General features: G+C 52.5%; 2 protein-coding genes across 2 annotated transcripts in view; one reads left to right on the top strand and one right to left on the bottom strand.

Moving 5' to 3' along the window:
• Positions 1-2: 2 nt before the first annotated feature.
• On the top strand, positions 3-6,213 carry TRAF4 (TNF receptor associated factor 4; the record flags this gene model as incomplete). Its single annotated transcript, XM_079131005.1, is given in 16 exon segments — positions 3-931; positions 3,882-3,933; positions 4,506-4,514; positions 4,516-4,563; positions 4,566-4,613; positions 4,687-4,848; positions 4,937-5,098; positions 5,185-5,256; positions 5,258-5,341; positions 5,575-5,835; positions 5,838-5,984; positions 5,986-6,024; positions 6,026-6,094; positions 6,096-6,123; positions 6,126-6,163; positions 6,166-6,213. Coding segments are annotated over 16 exon segments (1,410 nt in total). The 5' UTR covers positions 3-788.
• Positions 6,214-9,308: 3,095 nt separating this feature from the next.
• The window catches only part of FAM222B (family with sequence similarity 222 member B), an 83,376-nt gene continuing 77,927 nt past the window's right edge, over positions 9,309-14,757 (bottom strand). Inside the window, 6 exon segments of the mRNA XM_079130870.1 lie at positions 9,309-11,588; positions 11,590-11,635; positions 11,638-11,691; positions 11,694-11,721; positions 11,723-11,737; positions 11,739-13,063. Coding sequence (XP_078986996.1) covers positions 11,459-11,588; positions 11,590-11,635; positions 11,638-11,691; positions 11,694-11,721; positions 11,723-11,737; positions 11,739-13,063 — 1,598 coding nt within the window. The 3' untranslated portion in view covers positions 9,309-11,458.

The raw sequence follows: 14,757 nt of genomic DNA, 5'->3' as shown, positions 1-14,757 counted from the left end.
TCCTCAGCCTGTCCCCAAACCTGGGTTGGGGGAAAAGGTAGCTGGCTCAACCAGAGAGGTTTCCCAAAAGACTGGAAGTAGCTCCAATAAAAATATCATCTTCCTGCCTGGAGTATGATCTCTTCAGGGGTGGGTGGTGGTGGTCAGAAACCCCAGGAATGGGCTGGGTCTAACTACTTGCCATTGCAGGACCAGGACTGAGGCCCAGGGAGAAATAAGGGAGCTACCAGGGGCTGGAGCCGAGGTTCCTCTGACCCAGCGCCTAGCCCGTCCTCTTCATCCCACCTCAATCGGGATCCTCTGATCTGGTTGCCTGGCTTCGGCTGCCTAGCACCTGGGGCCATGGGTTCCTGGGTGGTACGTGGCCCTGGAGGCCCAGCTGGGGCCTTCGGAAACTCAACCTTTGTAGCACAACCCCACTCCTCCTCCGGCCCTGTGCTTCAACCCAGCGCCTGGGAGGAAGGGAGCTTCGTGCTAAGGGAAAGAAGCCCATGTTTCGGGAGTAGGCAGCCCGGCTTACGTTCATAGCCCCAGGGCGAGTCTAGTCACATCAAACCCCCAGAACGAAGGCGCGAGGTGTGGGCGGGGCAACCGACAGGCCAGGCACTAGGACCGCGCGGGCGTGGCTCCTCCCCTTCTTCCGGCGGGCTGGCTCGCAGGCCGGGCTTTGGCCGCGGCTGCCAGTCGGCGCCGCCCGGAGCCGCGAGCGCGGCCGGAGCGAGGCGCGGGCTGTGGGGCCGCCGCGTGCCCGGCCCCGCTTGCCCGTGCCCGCCGCTCGCCCGCCCGCCATGCCCGGCTTCGACTACAAGTTCCTGGAGAAGCCCAAGCGGCGACTGCTGTGCCCTCTGTGCGGGAAGCCCATGCGCGAGCCCGTGCAGGTTTCTACCTGTGGCCACCGTTTCTGCGACACTTGCCTGCAGGAATTCCTCAGGTGCGGCTTGGGGGCATCCAGGGACCACCGGTGGCGGAGAGGGAGGGAACTGCATGGGGAGGGGCCCAGGCCCGAAGCACGCCGGGCCTTTGTCTACGCCGCGGCCCAGTGACCTCAGGGGCGCCCACCGTGACGTCACAGGACGGCGATGTCGTCAGACCCCAGGGGAGGAGCACATGCACTCATCCGTAGGGTCCCTGGTCCCCACTGCCCGACGCCAGGTGGGAAAAACTCTGCCTCCCAGCCAGGCGGAGATGGAAAGACGCCTTTCCTGACCTGTTGGCCGGCCCTTCCCCCTCACCTGAGAGGGACGGCCTCATCCTTGAACTTTGAAACCTTCAGGGAAGAGGAGGACAAAACCTTCTCTCCCACGCAGCACTTTAAGCCTTTGGAGAGTTTATCGCTCCAATTTCTGGTGATCCTTCGGGCTCTCGGAGACCGGTCGCTATTGTTCTCCCATTTCACAGATGATGAAACCAGAGATTCAAAGAAAGACCTCGACTTGCCCAGGGTCACACAGTCGAAGGCTTAATTGTGATTCAAGCCTGGGCTACTTGTGATCACACAATGCAGGGGGCATTTTGATGCTACAACCCTCCCCTGAAGTGGGTGTCATTGGGTGTCTATTCCCTCTCGTGGCGGGGGGTCAGTACAACGTTAAGGAGGGGGTCGACCCCAGAATGCCTGCTGAACGCTCCCTGCCCTCTCAGGACCCAGGTCACTTCCTGTGTCTCGGGCATCCATCAAGTTTCTGGGCGCCCTGCGCGATCTGGAATCTAACCTGCCCACTCGGGAAACTATCAGGCTAGGGTGTGGGGAGAGGAAGTGAGGGAGCGTGGGGTCTCCTGGCTAGGTTGTGCCCTGGGAGCTCAGGGATCAGCCACTGTTCCGGAGGCTGCTTGCTGTGTTGAGGGGCCCAGGCAGGGAGAGCATGTCTGGGGCTCCGGCTGCAGTTCAAACCTCTACTCTCCCGCAGCCCCTGGCTGGCGGAAATCTCAGCAGGCCCTTTGTTTTCTGTTCCCCACAGCCTCTCAGCTCCTGCCCTCACATATGCTCCTGCACAAACTGCTGTGCTGCCCCCTCCTCCTTTTCCTCCTCCCTTCTCCCTGTGGTGTACACACTTAACTCCCCTACAGACACACCGGGCCCATTGTCTCCGCAGCCTTTCCCCAGCCCTCTGGTTTCCAGATGAGGCCAGCTGAGCCAGCCCCCTCCAGATGACCCACCCTTAACTGTGATTCTAGCCGGGGGAAGAAGAGGGGGGGTGGGGACTGTCAGACCCATTTCCCTCCCTCCCCACCTACTTCTTTGCCCCCTCTCTGCTGCTTCTGCCCCTCCCCCTCCCGGAAATCCCCTCTTCCTCTCCCACAGTCCCCTCCCCCCATCCTGTCTTCTCCCCTGGGCCTGGGCCTCCACTGCACAGCCAAGAACAGCCTCTGTCCCTACTACCCCCCTTCCCTCAGCGCCGGGAGCTCTGCTGCCCAGGCTTCTGAAGGGAAGAGGTGGTTGGGCAGGCTCTTCCCCAGGTCATCACTTCTACTCTACAAGCTAGGTTGTCCATAGCCCTGGACAACCCCAAACCTTTGTCTTTGGCTGGGCCCCAAGCTGCAGGGTAAGCTTCTTCCTGAAGCCTAGCGACTTGCTTTAGTCCCTGTCTCCAAAACCACTAAGTCAGCACATTCCTGAATCAGCCAAGTGGACCCCTCCCCCTTCATCCACCCCCCTTTCTTTCCCTATTCCTGCTGGGGCCATTACTCTGGTTGGCTAGGAAGGCTGGACACATATTGTTCTTGGTATTGGTGGCACCGCCAGTGGTAGTGGAGTAAGGGAGGAGGTGGGTGCTAGAAATTCTGGGCACCTGAGGCGTGGGGTTGCCCAGGCCCTGGAAAGTGCTTTTAAAACAGGGCTGCTGTGAGGCCTCTGCTTCCCCCTTGATGGCTGCCTGCCTCCCACCTACCTGACTCAGACCTGCCAGGAATGCCATGCCTGAGGGCCTTCAGTCCTGCTGGGTGAGCCCTTGTACTGCCTGGGCCATGCCAGGCATGTATGACAGGTCTTGGCTGGGGTCGGCAAGGGCATGCTGCAGGAAGTGTGCCACCAGGGTCCTTGAGTGCTAACAGCTAGGTAGGGATTGGTGGAGAAAGTGGCAGCTGAAAGGAGGGTGGGGTCAGAAGCCTGGACATCTTCGACCTGAGTCTTGGCTGTGCTTGCTCAGACATTTTGGTTCTAACCAGTCCGCTCGCTCTGTGGCATTGTGGTGTAGTAGAGCCTATCTGGGCTGCCGAAACAAATGGACATATTTAGGTGCTGTTTCATCTATGAGGCTCTGTTCTTTCACCTGTAAATGAAGACATTCCAGACCTCCTCTGGCAGGTGGTAAGGACTGGGTGGGAAGGTAAACACAGTGCCAGGGAGCTTGTCTTTCCTCCCTTTTCCTTTAGGAGACACACCCTCAAAAGAGCAGGGGAAGGATGGCATAAGTGGCCCCAATCTGACCTTTGCCCTGGTTCTTGGCCTGGCACCTTCATGGGGGCTGGGTAGCCCTGGCACTTAATCTCAGCCCATCCCTGTTCACCCTCCCCATCAGCTTCAGCTCAGCCAATAAAAATCACCCGGGGGGAGGGGGTAGCTAGGCAGTTTGTTTTTTCCCAGTCCAGCTGCCATCCAGGGAGGGGGTGCCAGCTGCCACCTGTTGGCCAAGTGCTGTCTGAAGCAGCTGTCTCTGCCTTCACTGGGCCCTGAACCCCCTTTCCCAGGACTAGGGCTGGGGTCTTCTGGGGCCCTAGAGAAGTGGGTCCCCTCAGGCCTTTGCTTGCCCCATTGTCTCAGCTGTGGCTGTTTGGGAACCGGTCTGGTGAGGGAGGGAGGCTGCCCTGGTTGAGGGGGTGGGGCTCAGGGATCTCCCCTTCCCATAATGAAGAACCTTGACACTGCCCTCTCTCCTTTTCAGTGAAGGAGTCTTCAAATGCCCGGAGGACCAACTTCCCCTGGACTATGCCAAGGTGAGTTCCAGATATGGGCTGATGCCCTTGGGGAGGCTGGAACTTGCTGGCAGCCAGCGGGCTCAGGGTCAGTGTCAACCAGAATCTCGGAATCGCGTGCCCCCACAAAGGTAGCCTGTTCTCTCCCACCAGGCTGGTTTGCAAACGGGAGGCCTGTGTTTGCCTGGAGGGCAGGCACAATGCCCAGCCTATGGGGGTGCACAGAGCTGCTCTGTGTGCTTGAGAAGTGTTCCTTCCCTTTCCGGTGGCAAGTTAGACCTGTGGCTGAGAGCCAAGACTACTCTATCAAGGGGGAAGGAAGCAAAAGTGGGGGGCTACAGCCTGGAACCGAGCAGGCTGATTGACTCTCTCCAAAGGGAGCTAAAGGCATGTTGGGGACCCTGGGATCCAACAGCAAAGCAGACACCACCTGCTGTGCCTTTTATCCTGGGCCACAGAGCAGCAAATAGCCCAAGAGAGGCTGTTACTGGCTCTAAGAGGAGCCAAGAATCTGGGGGGTAGAGAGTGGGGTGAGTACTTGGGGTTTGCAATAGGTTCTGACCCTGGCCAGTTCTCCCCATTCTTGCCCCCAGATCTACCCAGGACCCAGAGCTGGAGGTCCAGGTGCTTGGCCTGCCCATCCGGTGCATTCCACAGGTGAGGAGGGCTGCCGCTGGAGTGGGCCACTTCGACATTTACAGGTGAGGTTCTGTTATGGGGTTGGAACTACCCACCCCTCCCTTGGCAGGCACTGACTGCAGTCCTTCCCACCAGGGCCACCTGAATACCTGCAGCTTCAATGTAATCCCCTGCCCCAATCGCTGCCCTGCCAAGCTGAGTCGCCGTGATCTGCCTGCACACTTGCAGCATGACTGCCCCAAGCGGCGCCTCAAGTGCGAGTTCTGTGGTTGTGACTTCAGTGGGGAAGCCTATGAGGTGGGTGGAGCCTCGCTGAGGGTGAAGGGAGGGTGTGGCAACTGATGGCCCAGGCATCCTTAATTCAACTCCTCTGTCATCTCCACAGAGCCATGAGGGCATGTGCCCCCAAGAGAGTGTGTACTGTGAGAACAAATGTGGTGCCCGCATGATGCGGCGATTACTGGCCCAGCATGCCACTTCTGAGTGCCCCAAGCGCACCCAGCCTTGTACCTATTGCACAAAGGAGTTCGTTTTGGACACCATCCAGGTAAGGCCTTTCCTGAGCTGTGGGTTGTGGGGCAGAAGACAGGGGTGTCAGTCTATTGACTGGTGTCTCTGCCTCTGCGGTCCCAGAGCCATCAATACCAGTGCCCAAGGCTGCCAGTGCCCTGCCCCAACCAATGTGGCGTAGGCACTGTGGCTCGGAGAGGACCTGCCGAATCATCTGAAGGACAGCTGTAGTACTGCCTTGGTGCTATGCCCATTCAAAGACTCCGGTTGCAAGCACAGGGTAAGATGCCTCTTTTTCCTGTCAGCCTGTCTGCCTGTCTTTAGCCCATGAAGTCCTAGATGAAAACTAGGTTTCCTGGCAGTTTCTTTGTGGTCCTTCCCCCTGCTAGCCAGCTCCAGGTTCTTCCTAGCACCTGTCTTCCTCATGCAGAGTTGGGTGCCTGCCACCCATGTACCCCTTCCCCTTTTGGGTAACACTCCTCCCTTCTCTCATCGCCTGGGCTTTGCCAACAGTGCCCTAAGCTGGCAATGGCGCGGCACGTGGAGGAGAGTGTGAAACCACATCTGGCTATGATGTGTGCCCTGGTGAGCCGGCAGCGGCAGGAGCTGCAGGAGCTTCGTCGAGAGCTGGAGGAACTATCAGTAGGCTGTGATGGTGTGCTCATCTGGAAGATTGGCAGCTATGGGCGGCGGCTACAAGAGGCCAAGACCAAGCCCAACCTCGAGTGCTTCAGCCCAGCCTTCTACACACATAAGTATGGTTACAAGCTACAGAGTGTCCTGCATTCCTCAATGGCAACGGCAGTGGTGAGGGCACACATCTCTCTCTCTACATTCGTGTGCTGCCAGGAGCCTTTGACAATCTCCTTGAGTGGCCCTTTGCCCGTCGTGTCACTTTCTCCCTGCTGGATCAGAGTGATCCAGGGGCTGGCTAAGCCGCAGCATGTCACTGAGACCTTCCACCCCTGACCCAAACTGGAAGAATTTCCAAAAGCCAGGCACTTGGCGAGGCTCCCTGGATGAGAGCTTGGTCTGGGCTTGGATACCCCAAGTTCATCTCCCACAGGATATCCGAAAGCGAAACTATGTGCGGGATGATTGCAGTTTGTCATCCGTGCCTCCGTTGAACTGCCCCGGAAGATCCTCAGCTGAGTGCAGACACTGGCAGGCTCAAGGGGAGAAGGGGGATGGGACACGACTTGTCAGGCACTGTGTGAACCTGGAGAGGGGGCCGGACCCCCTTTCAGCTGCTTATGCTGCCTGGGTTGTTAACCCTGTTCTCCCCCTACCACTACCACCCTCAGGTGCCTCCAATTGGTGCTTCAGCCCTGGCCTCTGTGGGGAGCAGGTCTCTGGGTTATCAAGGGCTGGAAACAAGTGATCCCAGGGACTGTCTCCCCTCCTGGGCAGGGCAGGTATGCCTTGGTGCCGGCCACATTCTACCTGGACTGAGCACCTGCTTAGGTGCTATGTCCCAAGAGCCATAGGGAGGGGTTGGGAAAGGGAGGGGTAGTTAAAAGACTGTCTTGAGATTGATTTTTCTTCTTTCCCCAACTGTGTCCCTTCTGGTTATTTATTTACTTAGCACCAGGAAGGCACAACAGGGAGCCCTGATTTTTAATAAATCCTGGATTGTATTTATTAACTTGGTTCCAGCCTGTCTCCTCTGGGTTGGTTAAGGCCCTGGGAGGTTGGGGCTTACAATGCAAAGGACCACTGAGAGAAGTGTTGCCACTATGACCCCGAAATCAGTTGCCCTGCTGGGCTGCCCTCTGGTGGGTAAGAGAACTGCAACAGGCTTTGGAGAGTTGTCACTACCTCCTGGTAGTTAAATGGGAGAGGTACAGGATGACTGGAGTCCCTACTCTATTAACTCACCGCAAAATGAGTACTATGCCCTAAGCAAGCCCCAGCCCCATGCCCCTGGTACTGGGGACTGAACCCAGGGGCACTTTATTAATAAGCTACACCCCATAGCCTCTTACAGACAGGGTCTAAGTTGCAGCGGCCGGCCTTGAACTTGTGATCCTCTGGCTCCAAGTTGTGTCAAGCCTGGCTCTGGTTAACAACTGCCATTCATTTAGTACCTTCTTGTCAGACACTGCCAAGAACTTCATGTGCAGTAATTCTTTTGTACAGCAAATTTTACATCATAGTAAAAGGGCCTCTTAAGCAGGCTTTAGTAAAGTTAATGAGAGTAAGTTAACACAGAGTAGGTGCTTAATGAATGTTAAATCTAACTGAAGCCCAGCCTACACCCAGGGACTAGGCTGAGTAGAGGAGCCTTCAAGATGTACAAGGCACCCAGACTTTCTTGTCCATCTCTCATTTTTCACATAGGCCTCAGTGGGCACCTGCAGTTATCCACATTTCACCAGCTAGGAACAGAGATGTGAATTGATTCATCAGTGCTCCTTCAACTGGTCTGGGACAGGGCTGGATTTCTTTTTCCCCTAGTGCTGGACATACAACTCAGGGTCTTGTATATGCTATACATATGCCCTACTGAGCTACAACTCCAGCCCCTGGATTGTTTTAAGCTCCAGCAATGTCTGGAAGTATAGCTCCAATTTTGGCAATAGATTTGGGCTTGCATTTGTCAAGTTTCTTAGCTACATGGGACATCACTATGGTAGGATGAATTCTGCTCACATCTAGATTTTGTTGTAATGATTAAATAAACTAATCAAACTGCCTTAAAAAGAACATCTTGTCTAGCCTGGAAACTGTTACCTACTAAAGAAAAGTTAAAGACTATTTTTTTTCCCCACACAGAGGGTGAGATTAAAAAAAAAAAAAAGGCCCTTTATCAGGTGACAGGAAAGGAATAAGCCAGAGCCTGGGACCCTCTCCCCTAGTCATCTTTTCAAAGGTACAGTTCACACACACTATTGGGAGTTGGCACCCTAGCTGAGGAAGTAGAGGTAGTCCCTTCATGAAACAAACCATCTTTATTACAGTGTATCTGGAACTGGTATGGGAAAAACCATAGCAGGAGGAAAATGCCTCTACCAGGCAACAGGTGAAACTACCCCTCCAGCATCTCAAGAGAAACTAGACAGACTGAATCAAAGTGGGTGTCCCCTGCTGCCAGGACACACTGCATGATTCCAGGAAGGGCATTTCATATAAACTACTGCCTCCACAATCATGCAGTTGACCCCTACAATCAGCCTGGCAGACCTGGCTCTCACTCCAATGCCAGTCATTATTTGTGGAACTTGGGCCAGGTTTTGCATTATAGTGTGGGCTGAACTCTCCAAGTTCTCAGTCCAACAATCACTGTAGACACAGAACTGGGCTTACCTACCTTACTGCTTAGCTCCACACCACTCTGGGTAGACTGCAGGCTCATGTGAAGATGAGGACTTAGGGTAGCATGAGGAGTAAGGGGGGCAAAGCACTTTTTTCGTACTGGAGACTGAGCTCAGGATCTGATGCAGGCTAGGTAAGCACTCATCACTAAGCTACATTCCCAGAGTTTTTGAGACAGGGTCTTGCTAAATTGTAAAGGCCTGGCATTTACACCACTGCCTGTAATCCCACAGTGGTTTTTACCCCCTTGGACATAAATGAGGTAAAGTTCTCTAATAGTAAACATGAGAAAATTTAATTCACCAAAGGAGCTTCATGTTGTAGATTACAGCACTATTATGTGTGTGTACCTCTGTCAGCTCCTCAGAAATTCCAATGCTGAAGCAGAGAGGAGAGGGAGGAGGCCTAAAATTTTTTTGGTTCACTTATGGGCAAACCAGATCTCCATTTCTTAACAACTCATGGCCCTGTAGAGAATGTGGCAGGACCCTTTGGGCAAACCATACTTACCCATCAAATTTCACAGGCCCTAGCAGCCCATCCCAGGCAAAGGGCTGCCAGCTCAGCCCCCAAGGATTTACTGAACAAAGGTTTACTCAACTGTCTACCTAGGCCAGTCGCCACAGCATGTGGCCTGGGCTAAATGGAGAGGGTTTGAATGGAATAAATATTATAGGACCCCAGTACCACCAGCACAAGTAGGGAGACATGTAGAAACTGATACAAGAAAAAATCACCTCAAACATTCACATTAAACGAATAGAACAAGGTCAAAAGGTGAGTTTTTTCTTTTTACTGGTTTATAATAATCTTAAAAACCCCATCATACCCATAAACCACCACAGGTGAGGTGAGAGATGGAGAATGAATGCTACAGTATGTGGATATAGAGTGGGAAATCCAGGTATTCCCTAGGGGGTGGCGTGGGATGAATGGATAGGAGGCCCTGGCTTGGACCTTTATTGCTGGTTGGGGGTTGGCTGGCAGAGGAGCAGGGGACTCAGGTTGAACTAGGAAACATCTCACACCAAAGGCAAGGGTAGTTAGTTGGGGATGGGAGAATCACAGTACATTTTCCATGCAGACTAGGGGTGGGAGTGAGAGCTTCAGAGACTTGCACCCCTACACAGGAAGAAATGGGTGTTTGAGGTTATTTGACTTAAAGCCCCCAAGTTGGTGTCTGGTCCAGTTTCCTACAATGGCAGCTCACCTTTTGGGGAAGCACATGGGGAAGGGGTTACAGCAAGAATATCTGATTTGGAAATCAAGTGAGATAAGGGGAACAGCAGTGCTCTTTAAACTTGACTCAGAAAAGCAGGACTGGAAGGTGGCCCTGGGTGAGACAGTGGCCAACACCTGGGGAGAAGGCATCCACCAGAAGCTGCAGGGGCTCCTGAGGACTCAGGTACAGAGGGGTACCAGTGTACACAGACAGTAGGAAAATAATCGGGAACAATAAATTAGGACTTCATGTTGCTATCATTTGGCATAACACAATCAGGCAGTTTTTTTCCTTTTTTTTTTTTTTTTTTTCCTTCTTTTTAAATATAAGGCAACTTGCCAACACATAATTTAGAAACTGGTCTTTAGTCACATCGCTTCAGATCACTAGAGAATTTCTGGCTAAGGAACAGTGGATAGTAAAAAGAACCCAATATCTTAAATCAGCTCACATTCCCCAGAGACAGGAGAAAAGGTAAGGGCTTGTTTTGTATTTTTTGTTGTTGCTGTTGTTGTTTTTAAAGCCCACTGTGCATCTTTAACAGAAGACGGGTGCAAAAATTAACAACAAAACAATCTAAAGTTACAGAAAAGCGTTAAGTTTCTAGCCACTAATTGTCACTTGGGAATGAGATGTGTTGAGCATGGGGTGCTCTGAGAATGGACTGTGGTAGGAGGGACTGTTTCTAATATAAGCCCATCTACAGTGGTTAGTACCATGCTCTTTGGTTAAGGAAGAATTAAAAGAGCTTAAGGCTTTGTGTTTGTTTTTTTTCTTTTCTCTCCTTTCTTCATTAAACTGAGGGGGCCGCAAAGGAGGGTGATTAGGAGGATGAATGTACCTGTGGGGCCACTCATACACAATGCTACTCAAACCCACACTACATTCATACAGAAACATGACATTTAAAACTTACAGTGTAGAACAATATTCTTAGCCAGTGTAGAGAGAACCAAATGCATTTTAAGTTTTTTTTTCTTTTTTTTCTTTTTTTTTTTTTTTTTTTTTGGTGTTTTTAATTTCAAACTCCAATGTGATCATCCCTTACCTACCTAATTCCTCAAGTAAGGTAGTTTTTTTGTTTTGCTTTTCTGAGGTGGGGAGAGAAGGTAGGAAATAAGGACACAGTTAAGTTAGGAGAGAGGCAACCAGTGACAAGGGGATCTTGGGTATGCCAGATGGCCACCAAATTTCTCCAGATCCAGAAGCAAAGTCAGGAAACAATGTCAATACAAAGATTTTTCTGTCCATGTAGCAAGACTATGGCCAAATACCTTCAGGATGGCCTTGAGTCCAGTGTGGCAAAGGCAGAGACAAGTGCAGCGGTTACAGGAAGCAATTTAAACACAAAACAAAGCCTTGAGTAAGAGTAAGGAGTGGGGAGGAAATGAAGACCCGGGTCACTTTTGATTTGAGATCTTTGGGTGAGTAAGGATTGAGCTTCCAGAGCACTTGCAAAGTCTGGCTTATTAGTCCTAAAGAGAGAGAAAGGCCTAGCTTAGGGGCCTAAGGCCCCTTCCCTTAGTCACACCTCAGTCCCAAGGGAAACAAGCAGAGATTCAGGAAAGATGGTAGGAGGTTTGGTGGGAAATGGCCAAGGCGAAGAGAGACTGATAGGCAAGGGGTGGAGATGATAAATCCTGGGGCTAGGGATACATTGTTAACATGAAAATGAAAGTTGCTCAAGGGGCCTAAGAGGACCCCTTCTTCTAATTAGATCCTGTCAAGTTCCCTTCCTTAGATGTCTAAGAATGATCACATTGGAGTAGTGAAACTTTAAAACTATCCAGTTACTTAAAAGTAAGACTAAACCTAGAAGGGCAATGTATGATGTGTGCTTAAGGAGGGCACCATGGCTCCCTATCTATATCCCGGGTGCTGAATATGAAGACTTCGACTATCTGTGGGATCAGGGGCTCGGCTGCCAGGGGCTCGGTGGGCCTTGCTCAGCATGGCCAGGCTCTGTTCTCGGAAGCAGGCCTGTTGGAATCCCACTCAGGTAATCCACTGTTTGCATCAAGCTGTTCTGGCTTGCACTGGACCGCCCCCAGTCCCTGCTCGGTAGTGGGCCCCAGGAGCTGCCGCACAGTCGAGGGTGCACCTGCAGGCTGCCCACCGTGGAGACGGCATGGCAAGGTCCCTGAGACCCAGAGCTGTCGCTATTGGGAGTGGGCAGAATGTTGTTCCACAGGGGTTGGAAGTAGTGACCATTGGGGTAAGCCAGTGGGGCTGCCAGACCATTGACTGGTGGGGATGGGGTTGGTTTCTCCAGGGGTGGCTTCAGATGGAATGACTGTGCCAGGCAAAGTTCCTGCGGGTAGGCAGGGGCCTTACCCACAAAGCCAGGCCCTGCCAACTCTCGTCCTGCTGCATGCTTGCCTGTCAGGCCAGGGGCTGGTGTCCCACCAGCCTCGCTGCACATCTGCTGTAGGTGGGCCAGCTGGTGCTGGTTCCAGGAAACTGGCTTGAGGTCGCTAGGGTAGCCAGTGGGGGCTCGAGAGATGCCTGTGGGCAAGTTGACAGGACCTGTGGCAGGCAATGCGGCTGGAGCCGCATGGGTGTGCTCCATGGGATTGACCACACATGAAGGCATTGGTGTGGGGACGCTGTGGGTTGATACCCGAGTGCTTGCATTGATGAGCAGACTGCGACTAATGGGGCTGGGGTTGGCGATCTGGCCCTCACACACTGAGGTAGTGCTGATGCCTGCCCTCGTCTGGCAAAACTGGTTGATCTGGTGCACGATGCTGCTCAGGTCCGGGGGCTGGCTGTGCTGCAGGGTGGCCGCCATTGAAAGGGGGATAGTTGAGGTAGAAACGGTCACATTCGGGGGGGCATCTGAGTCTGGCATCTTCCGGCCTCCATGCAGCAAGGGATTGGAGGGGTGCTGGAGACCCTGGTGAGCCAGGGCCTGAGGGTGGACCAAGCCCTGGGTTTGGGCCATGGGCTGAGGGTGGCCCAGGCCCTGAGGCTGCTGGAGGCTCTGAGGGTGAGACAGCGCCTGTGGTGGCGGGATACCCTGAGGGTGCTGCAGCGTCTGGGAAGGGGCATGGGCTAGGGTCTGTGCATGCTGCAGGGCCTGCTGGCGGGCCAGAGCCTGGGCCTGGGGATGGGCTAAAGTGCTTGGTGCCACAGTAGCATAGGGTGCCACTGGGGGGTTCATGATGGCCTCAGGGAGTAACCGGGCTCGGGTGCCGTCAAAGTCCTTGAGTATGCTTTTGGCTGGCACTTTGACAATGGCAAGCAGGCCTGCCTTGGTGGCAGCCTGAGTCGGGTAGGGGCTGTAGCGCTGGGCTGATGTGTCGAGGCCGTTCACAGTACGACGAACGTGTTTCCGCTGGGGAACCTTCACACTGTTGGGGAAGATTTTTATAGTCAGTGGGTTGTTTGCGACCTTCTTAGCATACGCATCCAATTCGGCTGGGGTGGGATAGTGAGCAGTTCTCATTTTCTGTGTAGTGTCCCCTAGAGAGAAAGAGAGGGGAAGGAGAGCAAAGAGGGAGGGAGCTCATCAGTGCCAAGCCAACTAGCCCTTCTAGACTCCCCTGTTGAGGTTCTGGGATAGGAGTGGGGATTAGGTGTCATCTGTAGCCTTCATTGCAGATTCGGCCTCAGCCCTCACAATCTCAAGCGCTGCTGACATTTAGTATGTTTGTACAGTGGGCCAGACAGGCCTTGTGCTAAGTGAAAGGTTATCTCAATGATCCTCACCATTGTTGGAGAAGGTAAGTACTATCATGTCCCCATTTTATAAATGAAATAACCAAAGATCAAAACTGCAAAGCAACTTTCCAAGACTTATATCTTGAAGAGCCAGAATCTGATCAATTCTCACAGAGGTAACTAAGAGTTCTTCCCCTACATGGAACTCTTAAGTTCCTATCAGCCGAAGCTGGTGTGGGGGTTGAAGGTTCTAAGCAGAGTAGCGTGTCAGGAATGCTCAAATCCCTTCCTATAATACTCTGGTCAAGAAGGGTACCCAGAGTGGCTACTCTTCAGTATGCAGTGGCCAGTGAGGCATTGACTTTCTCTTGTGCCTTCCTTGGCAGCTGGGGTGCCATGTCTATGGGTAGACATGCCATCTGGCACAGCTGACAGGATGCTTCTTTTTCAGAAGTACAGGAAGAAGCTGTCAACATCTCTTCCTCATCCACATGTCACAAGTTCACTTTTGTTTACAGTTTACTCTGTGCCTTATTGGGTGAAGATCAAAAGACTTTATTTATTGCTATGTGGAGGGTGATAATAAATGACAGGGCAGCAGGGAGGGAAATGAGAAGAAAGGATTCAGAGCATCTTTAAGTCCTGGGAGCCAAAAATAGCCAGTTCTTGGTCCACTGCAACTGTCACTTTCCAAAAGAGGAAAACCTGCCTTCACTTGGAGACTGCGGAAATAGCCACTCAATGTGCCTCATTAATGTTAACAGTCTCTTTGTTCCCATCTCCCAGCGCATCCCATCAGGGGGCTCCAGCGGATGTAGTGCTTCCAAAAAGGAAAAGGTTCCCAGAACAATAGCTCTTTAAGGATGCCTGGCTCCTGAAGGGGTCTCTGCTCTGTGCTCCCTCTCTCAGAGGAGGGGTCTCCCCTGAGTATACATAAAAGGTGCTTAATAAATGCTTGCTGAATGAGAAAGTACACAGACTGCCCAAAGGAGAAGGAAAGTGCTTGGCTGTGGGCCTGGGCTCAGCTAGTTGACTCCCTCCCTATTTCCTCCCTGCAGAAGGTAGCCAGGACAGATCAAGGACTCATGTGCTGAATGCCCAGTTTGTGGCCTCAGCTGGCCTTGGCCCAAGAGAGACCCCATTCAAGTCACTAGGCATCAACTGGAACAACAGCAAACTAGTGAGTGTCTTAGATGGAAAAGGGCACAACTGCTTATGTTTGGTGACATTGCTGGTTAGCTGGCAACAAGTGCTTAGAAACTGCTGCTCTCCAAAGCAGGAAAAGAAAGCTCAAGTTTAGGAGGGTCAGAGAAATTTGGTCTCATGCTCAAAAAGATAGTACTAAGTGAAAAAAGAGCATACAGAAAGGAAAATGTCTTCTTTCAAATATTGGCACAATGTCTGGACACTATTTAGTAGATGATTCTTATATATTTAAGGACATGATTTACTTGCTGAGGACAGAATAGACACTCATACATAAATGAAATAAATGT

This window comes from Sciurus vulgaris (genome assembly GCF_902686455.1).
Source record: "Sciurus vulgaris genome assembly, chromosome: 3".
Lineage (NCBI taxonomy): Eukaryota > Metazoa > Chordata > Mammalia > Rodentia > Sciuridae > Sciurus > Sciurus vulgaris.
This window is presented reverse-complemented; position numbering and strand designations above follow the sequence as displayed.